This window comes from Diabrotica undecimpunctata, chromosome 5, assembly GCF_040954645.1.
Source record: "Diabrotica undecimpunctata isolate CICGRU chromosome 5, icDiaUnde3, whole genome shotgun sequence".
NCBI lineage: Eukaryota > Metazoa > Arthropoda > Insecta > Coleoptera > Chrysomelidae > Diabrotica > Diabrotica undecimpunctata.
In genome coordinates, this window is record NC_092807.1 from 32,688,831 (window position 1) to 32,710,304 (window position 21,474).

General features: G+C 33.5%; 1 protein-coding gene across 3 annotated transcripts in view; it reads right to left on the reverse strand.

The window, feature by feature from the left end:
* Positions 1 to 9,225: 9,225 nt before the first annotated feature.
* LOC140441259 (ATP-binding cassette sub-family C member 4-like) overlaps positions 9,226 to 21,474 on the reverse strand; it is a 77,613-nt gene continuing 65,364 nt past the window's right edge. For all 3 annotated transcript variants that reach the window (XM_072531867.1, XM_072531866.1, XM_072531868.1), the window contains exons 11-15: positions 17,703 to 17,853; positions 15,173 to 15,403; positions 14,716 to 15,014; positions 13,163 to 13,578; positions 9,226 to 9,547 (exon numbers count right to left, since the gene is read on the reverse strand). In XM_072531867.1, coding sequence (XP_072387968.1) covers positions 9,274 to 9,547; positions 13,163 to 13,578; positions 14,716 to 15,014; positions 15,173 to 15,403; positions 17,703 to 17,853 — 1,371 coding nt within the window. In that variant the 3' untranslated portion in view covers positions 9,226 to 9,273. The remainder of the gene's footprint in view (positions 9,548 to 13,162; positions 13,579 to 14,715; positions 15,015 to 15,172; positions 15,404 to 17,702; positions 17,854 to 21,474) is intronic.

The window sequence follows — 21,474 nt, forward strand, 5'->3', positions numbered from 1 at the left end:
AACACAAATATAATATACCTGGAAATTTCCAATTAAATACGATTAAAATGGAAATGATAGAATTCCCGAAACAACCTTGTTTTTCCTTTTGAACTTTTATTTACAATCCATTTCTACATGAGAGTTTTAAGTAAATGTGAATGAATTTGTAAATAGGTAATAGTTTCGAAATAACTTTGTCGCTTTGTTATCGACTTTTGCGGGCAGTTCGTTCCTAAAATAAAATCCATGAACTTTTCTTCAGATTATACTTTTCGTACTATCGTCCAATACAATTTTTGTACGTCCTTTATGGATTGGTTTTTGGATAGGTTTGTTACCTTGAATTATTCGGAAAACCTTACGAGCCGATACTTTCGTTAAATCTCCACACAATGCCGCGACGTCCTCTATAAGCATATCTTGATATCTTCTACGCAATCCCTCATAAACCGATTTTATCATTTGCTTTCCTCTCACAGATAACAACTTTTTTTATTTTGTTTATTAACAGATGTACTGCGCGTTTGTTTTGATGCCATGATGTTACCCGACGGTACTCTCATGAAATACTACCAGGCACCTGATTATAATGGTTATTTGTGGGTGAGTTTTCACAATGTTGCCGTATTGCATTAAGAATATTACTTTCGAAAAGAAATAACGGTGTTCGCCTGTCTCTCTATTGGCACTCAGGGTATACCTCAATGGCACGGATAAGCTGCAAGCGGTACTAAATAATAAATTTCGCAACAAGGCGAGTGTACCTTCTCTAGTTCGGACTTCCAACAGATGTAACCGGAAAAAATGATAATTAAGAAGTGGATTTGTGTGCTAATAAAGAAATAAATATCTAGCCGCTTACCACCGAGTGTTAACGAACTACCAAATGTCTGCCCTGACAATCCTATTGAATTCAGGGTATAAGTCGCTAGAATTAAGTACCAGACTAACCCAGGGTTAGGATGCTAATATGAAAAAGCCAAGATCAAGGTACGATAAAGATTTTCTTAAAACAAAATTAAATTAATTACATTCTTATAATTCAATAAATTGTCGATATCGTAGCACTGAGAAAAATCGTTGACATTTGAGAAGTCGATTCGGGTTGTAGTTTTTACCACAGTACTACTAATAACAATAAATAAAATTAAATTAGGCCAGTACTTGGAATAATATGGCTAAATAATAAAACTACATTAAATAAATGACAAAAATAAATATAAAAATAAGTAATACCGATTATTATTTTATGGCTCCACGTGCCACATTATTATTATGGCTCCACAGTAGTACACATTATGACTCCACATTATTATGCCTCCACTTGCCGTACTCTGGGCAACTGCAATGGTCTGTAGACTAAACGAACTGAGGGTTGCAAGATATGCCGAAAATTTACCGACTGATTGTTGGTCTAAGCAATCCCCCACTTACTACCCAACGACTTCGGGCGGATAAGTTGCTAAGTCGTAGGGCACTCTTTTATTCTAGGATTAATAAATTGGCCCCGAAGGCGGAAGAACTAGAAAATAGTCAATGGCATAAAAATGCAGAAGGCACGGGCAAAACCACTGCATTAAAGGTTCATCGTCCTTACGTCCTTAGACATTCGTCATGGCAATTACAAGCCACAGAGAATGCGTTACTGATGATCGAAAACTAAGATTCGACAGGAAAGCTACAACTGACTCAGAACGCGATGCCTCCCAGGTCGTTCTTTTTCTTCTTGATGTGCCTATCCGTTACGAATGTTGGCGATTATCATGGCAATCTTTATCTTATCTGCAGCAGCGCGGAAAAGCTGCACAGATGTTGTATTGATCCAGATTCTGAGGTTCTTTAACCAAGATGTTCTTCTTCTTCCTGGACCTCGTTTTCCAAATATTTTTCCTTGCAAGATGGCTTGAAGGAGAGCATATCTGGATTCATTTCGCATAATATGTCCGAAGAACTGTAATTTTCGGGATTTGATGGTGGTCAGTACCCCTCGGTTCTTATTCATTCTTCTGAGGACCTCCTCATTTGTGACTCGGTCAGTTCACGGGATCTTAAGCATTCTCCGATATAGCCACATCTCAAATGCTTCCAGTTTTCTGCATATATCTTCGTTCAAGGTCCACGATTTAACACAATAAAAAAGGACAGAGAAGATGTAGCATCGCAGCATTCTTACTTTTGTATCAAGAGAGCGGTTGTGACTCTTGAAGAAGGCCCCCATCCGATTGAAGGTGGTTCTAGCTTTTCCGATGCGTGCTCTAATCTCCTGGTTGTTGGTCCATTCTTCATTTATTATGGTGCCCAGGTAGTTGTAGTGCGTCAGTCTTTCTACAGGGGATTGGTTGACCTTCTGTTATTCTGTTCTTGCTAATTATCATAAGCTTTGTCTTCTTAACGTTTATATTAGTTGAGTTATAACGAGTCCAAATTGTTGACTGTCATACGTGATTTTGTTGAAAAGAACTTGTAGGTCTTCTAAGTTGTCCGCAAATACTATGGTGTCATCCGCATATCTGATGTTGTTAGTAGGCAAAATCCTCGTGTAGAAAAGCGTTTAAGATTAAACAGGAAAAATTGAGTGGCCATAGACAGGTAAACTCAAAACCAAAAACGGAATGATGTATCGCTGACCGATATGGAGTCGCAATTTTATTGGACACAGAAACAGATGAAGTAATACATAACTTTTCCCCGTACTCAAACAGAATAATACTAGTTCAATGAAAGACGAATTTATTTACAAAAAATTAATCTAATATAGTTTCATTTAAACATTTTCATATAAAATTAGACACAGTCCTCGATCGATAAAAAAAGAAGATATCACGATAGTAATGGAAGACTTTCACTATTGTTTAAGTTAAAAAATGAAAAGTCGACTGATGTGTTGGGGAATTTATCTTGGGTGACAGAAATTAAATAGGGGATAGACTCGTCGGTTTCTGTCAGACTGAAGATTTTGTAATTATGAATATACATTCATTATATTTAATTAGCTGGCTGCCGATGATACACCTGAAGGTCACTTGCAGATAACAAAGGTCATATTATCAGAAACCAGATTCACTATATTAGTTAACTATATTAACTATATTAATGGCAAAAAGAGACAAAATCCCAATTAAAACCATAGAGACATATGACGAAAACTACTTCGATTGGAATGGACTCTATATTATACTAGTTAAGAACTTTTCTTGAAGTGTAGAATTACGAGACTTTGATCTCGTCGACCAATTATTCTTCTAGTCTGCCTGACAGATTCAGACAATCTCTCCTGAAGTGAAAAAATGTAAAATAACGAATGTGATTATCGAACATTTACTTTACAACTCTGGTTAACAAAATTTAAAACAATAATTGCTCTTAGTATTTTGAAACAAGGATTTGTTGAAAAGTCTACGGCAAATTTCTCTCGACACATTTGAATGAGTATGACACGAGTTTAGCAATAGGATAGATGTATTTCTGTCAGAAAGTAGATGGGGACATTTTAAATACTTAAAAAATTTAACCAAGCAAAATTAGTATAATTAAATAGGCATTTTTAATACCTTTTCTATGACAATTTTGTCACCTTTTATGACTAGTTGAGAACACAAATCAACTACCTCTAGATGCTGCACGACAACACTTTAGTTGGATATGAAATTTAGCGCTCCAAGAGATATCGGAACTAATTCAAGAGGGAAATTACGCGGGAATTTCAAAATTTAATTTTGGTGGGAAAATTTAAATAAAGCTTAAAATATTTAAACATAATTTGGTATATTTGAAAAAAAATTGCATTTAAAATTTTAAAAGGTGCAAATTATTTTTAAATTCAAATATACACAATAATCATTTACGAAAAAATAAGACAAAATGTAATTTATTTATTTATTTAATATCTGTAAAACAACTTTGTATATAAATTTAGAATACAATAAAAATATGCTTTATTACTACTGAAAATTGTACAGTTTTATGGACAAAGCTTACAATAAGTCAGAAAAATAACAATAGCAATTTAACATAAAAATTTAATTAAAAAATATTTAAATAAATTGCAAATTGCAAATTGCAATTGCTAAATTGATTTCCTTCGAAACAGATCTTATTGCATAGCAGGCTGCGGCTTCTAAGAAATTAGAAATGACTTTCACCAACGTTTTTAATTTGAAGGGTTTTTGCACCATCTTTGCTATAAAATTGGTATGAAATAGATGATCTCCACGGTTTTCTCAAACCTCTTACCATAAAAACTAGAACATGATCTGCTATATATGAATCTCTGTCATCTCTCATGTCTTTAAAACCTTCTATACACCTACTATGCTCATTGTAATGAAGACTTGGCATAATCGCCATTTCATCAAATACTATAGCTATATGCTTATCAATTCCTTCCATTCTTGATAATGTTGCTTTTAGTGACTCAAATATTAACTTATTAATTCTTGGGCCCCCAATAGTTTGAGCCACAAGTCTGTTTATTGATGACTTACTGAATTTGAATTACCATAGCTGCCATTTTATTAATGTTCTAAAGGTCAACCAATTTATTTTCATTATAAAACTCTTTAGCTTCAAACAGTCTGCCTTTAAAAGACTTTTTACTATTTATTTTCAAAGAATATTTATGGTGTAGTTGTCTTAATGCTCCATATAATTTTTTCTTTTTAGGGGTAATTGTTGTTTTGTATAAAACTTAAGATGTCGCTGGTTAAATGATATTCGATAAATAATAATAACGAAAAAATGAAATAATTTGTTTGTAAATCAGTTAGTGAAAAATAGCAAAATATAACTGTCAATAAATTAAGAAATTAACTGGTCTTACTCATTATTGATGTTTGTACAAAGAAAGACTTACCCTTTGAAGTATTTTAGTCGTTGCCAAGGAAATCTCGTTGGTACCGTGTCGGGGCGCCCGTCGACGCTCGATGGCTAGAACCTATCACGCACTAGGTCCGTTTGGTTCGCTGTCTTGAGATGAAGTGTTGAGATTGCAGGTCAGAAAAGAATTTTTTGGCCGTTGGGTGAAAGAGGGTACATCAATAAATCACCCTATTGTATTGTGCTTTTGAATGCGATAATTTAAGTTAATTGAGACCGTAATACGAAACCGTACACACGTGTGCATATTTGTGACACAGAATACAAAAGAGAAGTCAAATTCTCCGCACTACATAATACATGAGACAACCAGTTTAGCAACTTTACGAAATAACAGGAAACAATATATTTTACGAAAGTCGTTAGAATACATAGCATTGAATTAGACCACATTACAGAACCGTAACAGAAAAATATTAAATGTAAAAATAAGAAATAAATAGTACATATATACTTTCCCAAACAATTGTACTTCTTGATATATTACACTGCTGCAATATTTTTAATGGTGTGATATTCTTTAGGGAAACACCTAAAAGTAAATGTGATTTTAATTTCTTTATTCCACTATATATTTATTTAGTAATGCCACTAATGTGTAGTGGCATTACTGCATGAGAGACTTAGTAGACTGTTTTTTGATGTGAGTTTTAAACAATTTATTGTAAATACTAGAATGTTTCGGTATCTTCATATATCTTTGTTAGATTTTAGCATTAAAAATTATAAACACAGGCAAGCTCCTATGTCTAGTTTTTAGCCCCAGCTGGTCTATGACATGGAGGCAATTAAACTTATAAAAAACTCTAGTATCACTATCCAAAGGTCAAGCAAACTGTTAATTTTATAATTAATCATATTAGAGAATGTTTACAAATCTGCTGATGACAATACAAAATAAAAAATTTTAAGTACAATTACCTAAAAAGTTTCATAAAATAGTAACCAATTGGAAAATTATTGTTATCTTCCCAATACTTACTACATTTTAAATGATTGAAACATGTGTGTAGATTGTTCATCTGTACTTGTTGAAGAAATTTTAACTAAAACAAAAAGTTAATATAATAATTTTACCATGATTCACTTCAAGTAAAATAATTTCTACTAATTACATATCAGGGTTACTTACTTTCTGTTACATTTGCTTCCCCACACAACATTGAAATACTTCTCGGATGTACATTAGAAGAGGAATCTAAAATCAATCAATTATTTGTTCTAGAGAATTGGATTTGGATACAATCTATGACTCAATAAAGAAGCAAACTTATCTTCAAAGTGCCTGTGCCATATTCGTTTTTTTTTTACACTCATGGACAAAAATATCGAATATTTTGGAATTTTCAAATTTGTGTTTTTTCAAAATAAATTCTGGTCAATCGTCATCAAGTCGTTTATTGTAAAATAGAGTTTATTTTAACAGTGTTTATTGATCAATTTTAAGTTTTTATGCGGAGAAAATTGTGAAATAAATAAATGTTTAATATTAGGTAAATAAGGTTATTTTACTCTAAACTTAAATGATAATTTAAATTGCTTAAACAAGTCGTTTTAACTGAAAGAAGTGCATGATCAGTAACGAGTATTCCCCCCTCTAGCTTTTATTACTGCTTACATCTTTCTCGGCATGCTTGCAAGTAAATTTTGGACATATCCTTGGGAAATTGCATTCCATTCATCCTGGGCAGCAAGCCGAAGCTGCTCTATTGTATTTGCAACGGGATTTCTTTGTCGTATGCTGTGTTTTAGGTGATCTTACATGTGCTCTATTGGATTTAAATCCGCGCTAAACGGTGGCCAATCCAATCTTCAAATTTGGACCTCATCAAGATAATTACTCACTATGGCAGCGATATTTGGTCGAGCATTATCGTGCAATAACGTGAATCTTTCATATTCAATGTAACCAACATATGACAAAACATGATCTTGCAGAATGTTTTAAACGTAAGAATCACCAGTCATCCGTCCAATAACTTCCACAAGTGCGGTACGTACCTCCCAACTAATACCTTCCCAAAGAATTATGCCATCAACTCCAAAACTAACGGTCTGGGCGAGACTGCAGCTGGCGAATCGTACTCCAACTCTTCTGTAGACCTAGTTTTGACCATCTGACTTCCATAATAGGATTCTGGTCTCATCAGTAAAAAGAAGGTTTTTACAGTTATCGATATTCCACTAAATATGTGTTCTTGCAAATTCCAAACGACGCGCTTTATGATTTTGGAGAAGACGTGGAACTTTGGCGGGGCGTCTGGGCTTTAAGTTTGCTTCTTTTGATCTTCGTCTAACTGTTTGTGAACTCACATTAACTTGTCTAACATTTAATAGCTCATTTCTGAGGTGCATCGATGTCAATGAACGATTTCGTGTAGAATTAAGAACCAAAAAACGGTAATCAATTAAAATCCACAAGGAAAATAATTCCTGTAGCTGGCTGTATACCACGTATAACAAAAGAGGTTAGTCTTTGTATGTGGGTATATTTTATTTTATAAAAACCCTTAAAAGGGCAACATTACAAGCACGAACGTTTTCGGAACAACTGTTCCATCATCAGGTTAAAATGCAGGTTAACATGCCTGAGCCACCAAAATATTTGGGTAAAAACCCTTTAAAATGAAAAATGTTACCAAAGAATGTACATGATGTTTATAATATTATATGATGTTTAATATTTTAATTAGATTTTACTTCAGGTAACATACACCCATGCTTAAGTGAGTTCCAGTGTCCGGAGAGTAAACCTCTTCAAACGGACTACGGTTGGCAACTCAAGTTGCCAACCGTAGTCCGTTTGAAGAGGTTTACTCTCCGGACACTGGAACTCACTTAAGCATGGGTGTATGTTACCTGAAGTAAAATCTAATTAAAATATTAAACATCATATAATATTATAAACATCATATACATTCTTTGGTAACATTTTTCATTTTAAAGGGTTTTTACCCAAATATTTTGGTGGCTCAGGCATGTTAACCTGCATTTTAACCTGATGATGGAACAGTTGTTCCGAAAACGTTCGTGCTTGTAATGTTGCCCTTTTAAGGGTTTTTATAAAATAAAATATACCCACATACAAAGACTAACCTCTTTTGGTAATCAATTGCGGTTGTGCACCTTGGGCGTCCCTGACCAGGCCTTCGTACAAAATTTCCTGTTTCGCGGTACCTTTTTAGAGTGTTCGAAACTATAGATTCAGTTCTGCTGAGACGTCGTGCGATACCTTTTTGTGCATTCTTTTTCGTACAAAATTACAATATGTGCTACTTGGACTTCATCGCAGTGTCAAATTGGTGGGATACTTGTTTTAAACTTAGTTAAATCAAAACAATATTTAATTAAACTTAATAAATTAAACTAAAAATAACCGAATTAGTATGATTTTTCCTTTACGTGAAGAAGGATTTTTTTGATACAATGTACGAATGACACTAACCACTGAATAAACGTCAAAATAAACATCAAAATATTTCAAACCAGTTGAGTACATCAGCCTACTATATGAGTATTATCAGTAATCTAAAATTATTTTGAAATAATAGTGAGTACAAAAAAAAATTGGAAAATTCCAAAATATTCAATATTTTTGTCCATGAGTGTATATAAATTATTATTATTATTGTTTTTATATAAATTAGGATTTTTTATAACACTAAGTTACTTCCTAAATCATATAATATCTTCATTAGGATTTGAAAAGGCATGTCTAACTGTTGACGAATTGGTACTTTGTACGATTATTGTGAAAACCATATTAAACTAATTATTATTAATCTGTAAAATACTTACTATTTGAACGCCAGGAACATTTAAAACACAGACCTCTGAAGTAGGTGATTTGTAATTTAGGAACTGATTTGAGGGAATGCTAACAATAAACTAGAGATATTAAACAACAATTAGTTTGATTTCCTTGCAATTTGCAGATAATTATATATGCACAATAACCATGCTAATCAATTACTGACAATTGGCAATTGACAATTATAATTTTTAGTGTTCGTAAACAGATTTGTATCGGTACTATAAATGACATTTAGTTTAGTTTGACCTTGAGCTACCTGCGTAAAACGTCTAGTTATTAGTGGTCTGTGGTTGAGAAGTCTACGTCCGTTTATTTCCTCCTTCAAAATTTCACTATTATAAGTATACCCGTTCAAAAAATACGAGCCGGAGAAGACTTTTGTATAGCACTGTATATCTAAAGACACTCTTCACATAATTTAAAACTTTTAAGATTCCATCGTGGTATAAATATATATTTGTAAACTAACCAGCAAGACGAAAATCTTCGTATCCACGTTTTTGTAAAAAAGTATAATTTTTTTACTTAAAAAGTTTATTTAGTATATGTACAATTAAATAATTTACTATTTTCTATATTATTACTACTTAGTTTAATCACATTCACTCTTCAATCAATAAATTCTTCTCAAACGTCTTCTTCGCAACTGTTTTTAATTGCTCACACGTACCAGGACCAGTATCCTCTACCATCTTAGAGAAGATACCGTTGGAATTCTGAAGTAAAAGATGAGGGTGGTCAAATTCTGCCGCCGTTCCCTGATCCATCACCAACACTTTGTCAGAATCCATGATGGTGTTCAGTCTATGAGCTACTGTTAAGACAGTACAATTTGCAAACTTGGTTCGTATGGTCTTCTGGATGAGAGCGTCAGTCCTAAAAAAGTAATATAATGCCATATTAAACACAAATAGTAATCTGTATAGTTGATGTAAAATATAATCCGTCGTTCGCAAAAAAAAATAATAATATTTGCGAAAATACCGTCCCAAAATTATCAAAAATCTCTATGGAGTCTTTATTTTTTAAAACTTAAAGGAATTTTAAGACTACTATTGGAAATATAATTAGAAGATGAAAGTTAAATTTAATAGGACATTACTCATAATTTCTAACTAAAACAAGACCACAATTAACGAACACCATAACAACACATGAAATAAAGCACGATAAAGACTATGAAATAACAGTACAGGAAGTCGAAGCTACAGAACTCTAAAAAGTCGAAAATCATACCGACCACAAGTAGACCGTGGGATTTCAATACGAACTCCATCCACGATTGTATCCCTTATGTCGTTTTGTGCACTGAAAACGTCATATCAGATAAGCAAAAGGAAATTTAGAGTTGAACCGGGATCGTTTTTTTGGAAATCGAATTTTTGTAATATCTTGCAACTTGTCCAAGGTAAAACTTTTCGTATTCACAACCTGCTGTTATGTCTTTTTTGCAGATTTCTTATCGTGAAAACTAACAAACTTTCAAGTGGCATGAAGGACACTAATTTTATAATTATTCTTAATAATAATAATTCTACTAATTATTTTGAACCAACCCTATTAATACAGTAAACAACTCTAAAATTATTTTAAGTACAGGAGATCCATGTAAGTACTCCTTTTGATTCACTTTTTGTAGTTATTCAATTCCAGCCCCTTGTTATTCACTTACTCACGACCCAGCTCTCCAATCAAATCACGAGTAGCCGTTCGAAAATATAACGGTTACAGTACCACAAAGAAATCATCTAAAACATCCTTAAAACATGATGAAAAGTTGATTTTGGATTCGGTAGAGCTGTGCACCGTAAGATATTCCCAAGTGCTCTTTGAAAACTAGAGAGAGGCTAGACAACTGGGAAGAATGGTCAGGCCCAGAAATTTTTCTCAATTTGTTCAACAAGCTATAAAAGCAATATAAAATCGGAAGAGATCGGGTCATGATAATATGCATGCCGAAGTCCTTAAACTATTCGCTCATCAACATCTCACGTATTTGTTTAACCGAATTATCATTCAGGCAAAATACCAAATGATTGGTTAAAATCAACTTTTGTAACAATTCCTAAAATTCCCAAAGACTGAAATGACCATCGACTCACAAGTCTTATGAGCCATGCTCGGAAAGTTTTTCTTCGTGTCAGATATTCTCGACTATATTCGAAATATGAAGAAAATAGCGGAAAGGCACAATTTGGTTTCGTGAAAGGGTTAGGTAAAAGGGAGGTATTTGTTTTCAGTCAAACTGTGGATTTAAAAGTGCTAAGATCAACCCCAAGATGTTTTTCTATGTTTCGTAGACTATCAACAAGCCTTTGATAACGTAAGACACATTGTTTTACTAAATAGGCTTTTCGAGATAGAAAGAGACACAAAAGAGATCAGAATTATACAAGATTTATTTTGAAATCAAACGGAAGAAATAAGAATTAAAAGAGACATATCCCGGGATACCTTTAATATATGTAAAGGAGTACATCAGGGCTTATCAGTACTTTATAATATATACATGGGAAAGATATTCCAAATGGATCTCGAAGGAGACAGTGGAAGTATTAAAATAAACGGAATTCCAAAAGAACATATACGATATGCTGAACATAAGGTAATTCTAGCATTAATCTTAGAGGATCTGCAGCTTATGTTAGATACGTTTGATTCCAGTGGTAAATATTTTAGGCTTGATATCAACCCTACTAAGACCAAATTTATGGTAATAGGTCCATAGCCGATAATAATTACTATTGTGACATTCAATGGAAATATTATAAGCGGATATGACGATTTAAATATCTGGGTCAACGAAAAATGGGATTGCGATGAAGAACTTACACTAAAAATCAATTACATAAGAACAACATTTGACAAACTTAAAAATTTTCTATTGGCTCGCAGTCTCTCACTTGTGATTAGATTACGTGTTGTGAATTGCTAAACATGGTCGATTTTACTTCTTGGCGCAGAGACGTGGTCACTTAAGGTTAGATCACTGAATTGCATTAAGGCATTTAAAATGTGGACTTTACAGAGACTCTTACGAGTGACATGGACCGCACATGGCACGAATGAAGCAATTTTAAGTACAACAGGTTGCAAACGAGAAACTCTCATTATAGTTAAGGAAAAAAAATTTCCTACCCTGGCCATATCCTTAGGGAAACTAAATACTACATTCTTAAATTAATTTTACAAGGAAAGATACAAATATATTCAATGAGCCGACAACGACTCTCTACAAATGATTTAAAGAGTACAGGCAACCGCCAAATTGCGACTAAGCATCTGGTACACGTAGAAGAACATGAGGTTATAACATGAGCATTACTATCTTCACAGTGAATTGGATCGATTTACAGAAGACTTAGATGACTTCAGTGAAGATCAGAGAGAAAGATTTCATCAAAACATTAAAACCATTGAAATTCATTTCCCTATGATGGCTGTGTATTGCTGAAGCCACTGGCGATATTGTTCTGGACATGCTAGATCGTTTTGCTCAAGTCGGATAAAACAAATTCTTTGGTGATAAGTAATAAATGCTGTATTGTATTTGTATTTTTATATATTTTCACCTTGTTTTGTAATATGTGTATAAACATTTTATTCATCCTATTAATAAATAGCATTATTACTTTTTTTGGTTTTTTACAGGCTAATAATATGTTGGTTATTAACATGAAAATTCTGATCTTGCCTACGGCACTTCTGATTGGTTCGACAGATGAGAGCCCGAACCATTTCCGCAGATTTTGAAGCTTCAAATGTCTTCTCGTCCCTGGCCTCCGCCCGCTGTCTTTTTTTCCTGAATAATCAATTGAAGTAGACGGTACTTATCGTGTCTCAATATGTGACTTAGATATTCAAGTTTTCTTTGTTTAGCTGTGCTTACAATTTCTTCTTCTTTTCCAGTTCTGTGGATTACACCTATGTTTGGTGACATGTTCGGTCTAGGAGATACGAAGAAGGCTATGGTACACCCACATTTCAAATGCTTTTAGTTTTTTGTTAGCGTCTCTGGCAGCATCCAAGCTTCCGCGCCATATAGTAATCACGTAGCATGAAAAATGTAGCATTAAACTAGACGTAGTTTTAAAGGAAGAGATAAATCTTTGCTCATGATGACCTTTTTCATATAGTTAAATGCTGCATAACTGTCGAGCAGGTTGTTGCTTTTTTGCTTATCAGCATCCATTTTATCTTCTTGAAGTTGAGGCTTAGCCCGTTGTCCTCACTGACTGCATTAACCCTTTCTATTGTCTATTGTCATTCATCTACGCTACTGGAAATAATCACCGTGTCATCGGTATATTTTATATTGGTCGTTAACTCATCGTTTATTTTTATGCCCAAAAAATCAGATCATCAAAAATATTTGCATTCAGTTTTTACTTCTATGGCATCAAATCAATAAGAAAAACCCTTTATCTATTTCTCTAGTTATATCAAAGATTAGCTTAGTTATTAAAAAAGTACAGAAAAATAAATACTTACTGAGGGTCGACGTTTGCGGTAGCTTCGTCCAACATCAGAATCCTGTTATTCCTTATGATAGCGCGAGCTAAACAAATCAGTTGTCTTTGCCCCACACTGTAATTAGAACCTCTGTCCATAACTCTATTTTCTAATCTGTTAATAATGTTATTGGGATCTTTTAATTCCACTTCGTCCAATACTTTGTAAAGTTGTTCGTCGGTATATTCCTCAAATGGATCTAAGTTGTAACGAAGTGTACCCGAAAATAAAACAGGGTCTTGAGGAATGATAGAAATTTTGGATCGGAGGTCCCTCAAAGTTATGTCTTTAGTATCGATGTCGTCAATTGCAATTTTACCCTCTACGTTAGCTAATCTAAACAGAGCTGCTATCAAGGAAGATTTGCCAGCACCTGTCCTTCCAACTATTCCAACCTAAAAAATTAATATATTAAGCTATATTAAAATATATAAAAGGATTTATTTATTTTATATAGTTTACTTTCAAGTTCATTAAAAATAAGTGAGAACCAATATGCTAAAAGCTTCCTATAACTGATTAAATTAAACTGATAACCATTTGACGTTAACCTCAAACATACGCATCCACAACGAGAGCACGCTAGAGATGGTAGAAGAGTTTCATGCTGATATTGGAAAGGCTCAAAAACACATGAAAATAATAATATCAACATATCTATAAGAGAATGAAACTCAAGAGTCAGATAGACTGGCGTGACCATAAGGACTGGGTATCAGAACCCACAGATGCACAAGGTTTGTTGAGAAAACTATCTTGTTCTTACCGATACTTGGATTTAACTGACTAAATGCCGCATACATAGTTGGAGATCTCCTAGAAAATAAAGAAGGTCAAATTATAAATAAATCAAATTGATAATATTACAATTAATTGAAGATTAAGAAACATTATTCTAAGCACAAAAGCCTATCCCGGATGCGACACTAACTGCAACCATAATTCAATTGTAGTCGCAATGAAAAAATAACTATAGAAAACTGGATATAAAAGAGCAGCTCCAGATACAGCTAGAGATAAAAGAGCAAGTTGATGCACATGAAACCACAAGAGAAACAGAAAGAGGTATCCAGAACACATGAACATATCCCAAAGAAACACTTATAGAAGCAGGAAAAGCCCAAATATCAAGACAAAATTACATAAAAACAAAACTCTGGATGACAGACAAGATCTCAAAATTGACGGAATTGACGAACAAAGACGTCAAGAAAACAATAAAGATCGAAAAGCATTTTTAAGACTCGGTGTAGCCAAGTACCTGTTTTTTTTCTGTAACCTTTATATGTATATATATATATATATATATATATATATATATATATATATATACATATAATCTATTCATCTATAATCACTGTCATTAAGGTATTGTCTCTAAATTTTCCTTGTCACATTGGCCTTGTCAAGAGTTTTTTATAAATAATTTATACCAAACAAATTTAAGACTGGTTACTTATTACGATAAAAAACTTTTAGAGATTATTTAGGAAGTGATATTTAAACTAAATTTAATTGCATTATGCTCTTACCTTTTCTGTGGCCTTAACATTTAGAGACAAATCTTTTATAATCGTAGGTCCGCCTTCGAAGTACTGAAGCTTAACATTTTGGAAATCAATCTTTCCTGAATTGGGCCAATTTTTGGGAAGTGGTTTTGGATTCTTCGGTTGAGGTTCGGGTGGAAGTTGTTCGTATTCCAAAACTCTTTCGACCGACATCATCTGATTAGATATGTCAGCTGTCATTCGCATGGCCATTTGAATCATTCCGGTTAAGCTGCTAGCTTGAGACACTGCCAGACCCACAGTTCCTCCCGTTAGTCCCATAGCTTTAATAAAACATTAGTTTTTAGCAACGGAATATTGTGTCGAAGTTTAAATTTATTACGAAATTTTTTTACTTTCGACATTTAGACAAAATAGCAAAACAAAAATATTAGACAAACTTAAAAATATTTTTATTTATAATAATGAATAATATGCTTACCTTCATCAAATGTAAGTATGCTGAATACTAGTACGGCTATAAATATATTGGAACACATACTTAAACTGATTCCAAAAGCAGCACCGCAAGTGAAATTCATGAATCCGGCACTGATATGATAGTTTTGAATTTTATCGAATTCTGCCTGCAGAATCTTCTCCGTTCTTAGTGCCCTAATTGTTGGTAATCCTTGTAAAGTAGCATTTAAGTGAGTAAACACTGGACTTTTCACTAAAAAATAAAGGGTAAAAATCAAAATTTCTTTTATATCTTAAAACCATTTGGAAAACTATTATACTATTATACAAAGAATATAAAAGCCGGAATATTTAGACCCCCTCTATTTGCCATTGTAATATACGTATTTAAGCCTACTAATTCACTTTAAAAAAGTACATTTTAACATTGAAACTATGAATTTACAAACGCATTAAGTCTGAGCCACACTAAGGCCAAACCCAAGCAAAATATATCGGAAAAATTTAAAACGAAACTGAGAGTGAACTTACAGGCACTCATACTAACAGACACTTTAAACACCATTACAGGACAAGCAACATCTGAGAGCAGGGCAAAATATTACTGACATAAATGATGTCATACTCGATACTTACCTTGAAAACTATCTAAAATAAGTAAAAAAGCGGCGAGAAAACGTCGTGGAATAATTATTGGTCGAAACTCACTTCAGAGACACAAAAACGTACTGATAGAGCAAAATGTAATAGAGTACTGAAAAAACTAAAACAAAAAAATCACCTTCTACGACAATAAGATCAGGAAAGCTATAAGAAATAACTTAATAAAAGTCTGTAAGAACATCGGCTCAACGTTTACTGCAACAAAATTACACGAAGTTATGTCAAGCGGTAGTCTTTGACAATAATATGGCCCTACCAAAGCCATATCATAGATTTGGGTAAGGAGAAAAGATAGAATAAACTGACTCAGCTAGAAAAACCAACCTTGATAGACCCATTGGTCAGAGAAGAAGAGGAAGAGCCAGAACAAGGTTCCTTAATAACATCGATGAAGACATGAGAAATATGGGAATACATGCATGGAAGAGAAAAGCAGTGGATAGAAATGACTGGAGAGGAGAAATTCTTGATGAGCTTAGGACCCACGAAGGGTTAGGGAGGAAAGAGAGATAACTAGAAACTTACTTCCCCAAATATCAAGTCCTTCCGATAATAGACTTACAGTACCGGAAGTAGATGAAATATTCTCAGCCCTATTATTAAAGAAGATTCCAGCACATATCACAAGAATCGCATAGACTAGCTTAGAACTTGGATATGTACGATAAATATGTCCAGTGTTAACTTCATTCTCAAAGTGAAAAAAAAGGAAACAATACATCTAAAATTTTTAAAATCCATTAGTTTTACTTCACGTACTTTAAAAGGATTGAAAAGAACGTCTATAATTATACCAGTACAGAAATTCTGGTATATAGGTCTTTGTTCTCGTGTTAAGACCCGTAGTATGTGGGAATTTTTATGGAAACTATAGTGGTACACTCAATAGAGGATGATTTGGCAAGACTATCAGACTGCCATAAGAAAACGGAATGAAGGATACGACATCAAAGGGGATGCTCTAGTTACTTTAAATACAACTGGTATAAATGAAAATAGGGCAAGATACCTTTTCCACCCAAACCAGAGTCTAGTAGTAGATCCACATCTGTGCTATTTGAGAAACCACGGGATATCCTGGCAATGATCCGCCGATATATCTGTGAAGCAGAGCCAGTTAACGGAATATGTAGTACAACGAGAACATGCCAAACCTTAATCTTATATATCTACGCATCCTAGTAGAGATCATAAGAACAAACATCACATATAGGAGGACCAAAGAAGAAATCATTATATCCTACCATTTTCATAGGAATCATTAGTCCTATCGTTGATAGGAAACTTACTTAGAATGCTGAATTATTATAGGAATCATTACTCCTATCTTTAATAAAAAACTTAGGTTCAATGTTAAACTCGCAAATATCGTCGTTAAAGCAACAAGAGCTTTTTGGACGTACCGCAGGATTTGTGAAAGAATCTCGAGTCTAAGATTTAAAATGATCTACCGGTCATATGTAAGTAACGGTTGTCAGAACCAGAGATACTTGTGCTGCGCTGTTAACTTGAGTTGCAAAAAGTGTGCAAAAATTCTCTTGTGTAGGAATCAATGTAGGAATGCAATGAGATCGTGACCCACTGTAGACTTAGAGGTAACGCTGGACTTTCCTTCTCTGCAAATACATAAAGAAGGTTAGAACAACATAATCCTAGAACACAGACATTATGTCAGTCTATACAAAAATAAACGTATCTGCTGATTTTCTTTTCTTCTCGTATATTATTGTATCTCTCTTACATATACCCCAGAACATATTATTTTATATTTGTTAGGTTAGTGTAGAATTTGCTTGTTGATGTCTTAAAATGACCTTTTAGGAATTAGAATATAAATAAAAAAAAACATTAAAAAATAATAAGTGTTGTATAATAAAAACATAACTTACGTATTCCCTCCACTCTCTTTAAATTTTTCGATGTTTTTAAATAAATATTTCTTATTATTACTGCAACTACTGCCAAAACTGCGGCCATTGCAATAGCGTATGGATTGGCAACTCCTACTAGAATGAGTGATCCAAATATTTGCAAAATCATCTAGAACATAAAAAGATAATAGTTAATATATAATTTATCCTTACTATTGTAATAAAAAATATTATCTTCGACAAATCTTGTATAACTTTGGCCGAAATTTGGCCGAACGATGACTCATATACGAGAATCTTCGCGATGCCGACGTTCGAAATAGCAAGTTGCTTTTAAAATTCTAATACTCCCGATATATAGCTTAAGTTCCTGCGTTGCACGCAATTCTTAATTTAGTATTTAGTATTTTAATTTTTCAATCATTCAAACGAACACATTCAGCCGCGTGGCATATATCGGTCTTCGTCGCAAGTGAGGAATATCCGAGGACCAAAAGTACTGACAGTATTGGCTGTGGGATTTTGTTTTAGTTCGATCGGCGCGTCAGCGGTCGATCAATCGATTTTTGTCACCGCACGATCGAATCGTTATGAACTAGCGGGATTCGGTCGTTTAATACTTTGAAGTGATTGAATCAAAATGAACGAATCAATCACGATTGATACAACACTAATAGCAACAGATTCCAGAAAATACGACAGGGTAGGTGTTTATTTTAGTGACCTTTTTATTTTAGAACATACGCTGTAGTAACGAATAGAGATGGACTAATCGAGATTATTTTAGTATAAATATTTTTGTATAACGAGCGTTGTTTTAGTTTACTTTAGTTTTTAAGATAGGATCTTGCTGTAAATAAATATTTTAAATAAATTAACATCGATTGTTTTAATGAAAATCGTTACAGTGATGTCACGTGTGTGAAATAATTTATTAATTTCAAAATAAATAAAAAATTACTTTTAAAAAGATTTTTGGAGTTTTTAAGTCATTTTTGTAAAAAAGAACATTTGAAAAGTACTTGTGTAACTGACCGAAAACGCGGTTTGTAGAACTATGTAGAAGAACGGACTGACTACTGCAGCGAATCCAACAAGATCGTTGGGACTAAGAACGACTGAGGAATGTTCTCAACAAGAATGGAATGACTTAGAAACATTTCATTTTCATTCAGCAGAAGAAGTAGTTTTAACTAAAATTGAAGAAACTTCTAGAAAGAATGATGAAAGATTCGATAAAACTTCTCAAATGAAGCAGCTATACAAAATGATGAGAAATTTGAAAATATTTGTAAAATATTTGACGAGACTTCTCAAATAATTAAAGAAGTATGTAATGTGAAGAAGTTCCATGAACATTCGATAAGATATGTACAGACAAATATAGACGATATAGAAGAGAAGATCATACAATTAGAGAACATGATCACCAATATGACAGGGCTACCACCAATTAATGCAGTAGTTTTAGTTGCTGTAATGAAAGAAACGAATGATGGAAATAAATATATCCTGGTAGTCATGGATTATTTTACAAAGTGGACTAAGACCTACGCGAGACCAAATCAATAAACTGCTATCGTTGCTGAGGTACTTCTTAAATAATTCTTCAGCTAATTTGGTGTTCCTTTGGCGATCCACTCCGACGAAGGGCGAAACTTCACGCGAAATATAGAAGTATTTTAACCTAAAATTATGTTGTAGTATAGATGTGCTTCAGAAAGTAATCAAAATTACTTCCAATAAATCAACAGATAGATTCAGTCGACGACGTAATCAATTACGTTATTAACAGTTCTCAGTTACTGATAACATTGAGAGGGAAATACTGAGAAATACTGAACTGATACTGCAACAGTTTGATTTAACAATAATAGATGTTGGAATCCAGCCCCTTTATTATGTACAGTACACAAATAAAACTCCATACGAGTTGTTTAAAATTTTTGTAACCAATAAAATTATAGAATACATGATTTTTCAGACCAATATGTACGCACAGCAAGTTTCTTAAACCAGAATTCAGGTCAGCAAAAGAAAGCGTACAAAAAAGTAGGTTCCAACTACTGCTGAAGAATTAGAACAGTGTTTGGTATTATATGAAAATGAAATTAAAAAAATAATGTCGAGGAATCGTTTTCATCAACTGATAAGCATGTGGGATTTTAGCCAAAGTACGGACAATAGTTTACAAGATATATTTTAGTTAAATATTATGTTTATATGTTATTAACCCACAATTGAATAAATTGATGAAAATTAATTTTTTTATTTGGTTTGTCGTTTCGACTGTCACACAACAAACAGATGTATTCCTAATTTTGACTTTAATTTTTTTTTTAATTTGAGAACGATTTCCGGAGTGGGAGTTGAAACACGGAAAGAAATAGTAAATGTAATTAGCATTACAACCAATTGTTGCTTAATTCCATATAAACATAATGTTTAACTTAGATACGCCACAAAAAAAGTTCCAGAATGATAAGCAAAGTTTCTTGTAACGATGGCATGCCGCCATCATGCGACAACAGCGCGTGCTAGCGCTTGTCCTTTTCTCTGCCTGCACTCCTATCAGAGGCCTACCACTACCATCGCTAGAGATGGAACACCAGAAAATATATAAAACAGAGTAGATATAGTCAGATAACCAAGGTTTTAGATTTCTGGAAACAACGGGAAATATGAAAAAGTCATCCCTCTACTAAAACCAACGAAGCACGTAACAAGACCTGAAACCTACAAAATAATATCCTTACTAGAATCCCTAGGATAAATATTGAAGAAAATTATATACAAAAGGTTATTGAAATATGCAGAAAGAAGAAAAATAATACAAGAAAAACAAATTTGAAGAAACCAAAAAACAGGAATGACTTTCTCGACATAGAACAAGCATACGATACTATCTGGAAGAAAGCCTTATCTACAAGATGGACAAAGCCAGGTTACTTCTTTATTTAGTTCATATTTGCGATACATATTTAACTAACAGAACATTCAAAGTTTCAGCTGATCAAAAAAATGTCTTAGGATGCAAGACGTTCAAGAAGGTATGCCTCAGGGTAGTATTTTATTGCCCATATTATACAACATTTTTGTTTCAGATTTACCAAAAGATACAAGAACAAATACAACCTTATAAGCGGATGATACGACAATATGTGCAGCAGGAAATGAAGACAGAAGAATTGTCGAGACACTTGAAAATCACTTTGGAAGAATTTCATAATTCACGGATAAATGGAAGATCAAAACCAATGCAGAAAAGAGGCAATTTATCATATTTACACAACAGCAAAATCTACCAGTAGTGAAACTCACGATAAAAGAAAACGTTATCCAATTAGTAGAATGTGTCAAATAACTTAAGGTCCACCTCGGCAGAAGACTAAACTTTACAAAGAACACCTAGGAAAACAAAAAAAAGCGAATTTAGCTAAATGATTAATTTAAACCTATATTTTTAGGTCCTGTCCCTTAACAAAGGCCAAGAAGATCTGATTCTACCAGGCCTACGTTAGGTCGCTGATGTTGTATGCAGTCCCAGTATGGAGTTCCATAGCAGAGTCCAACTAAAAGAACTTGGAGAGAATTAACAAGTACAACCATCAGATGAAGGCTACAGTACACACTACTGAGAGAGGTGGCTAAGAATAGGACAAGATACTTCTTTCACCAAGCTACAAGACCTTAAGACCAGAGACATCCTCGCTAGAAATCGTAAACAGAGGATATACAGAGAATAACGTGAAATTGATCCACCATCTGATCAGGGTCTAGCCAGGTGGTC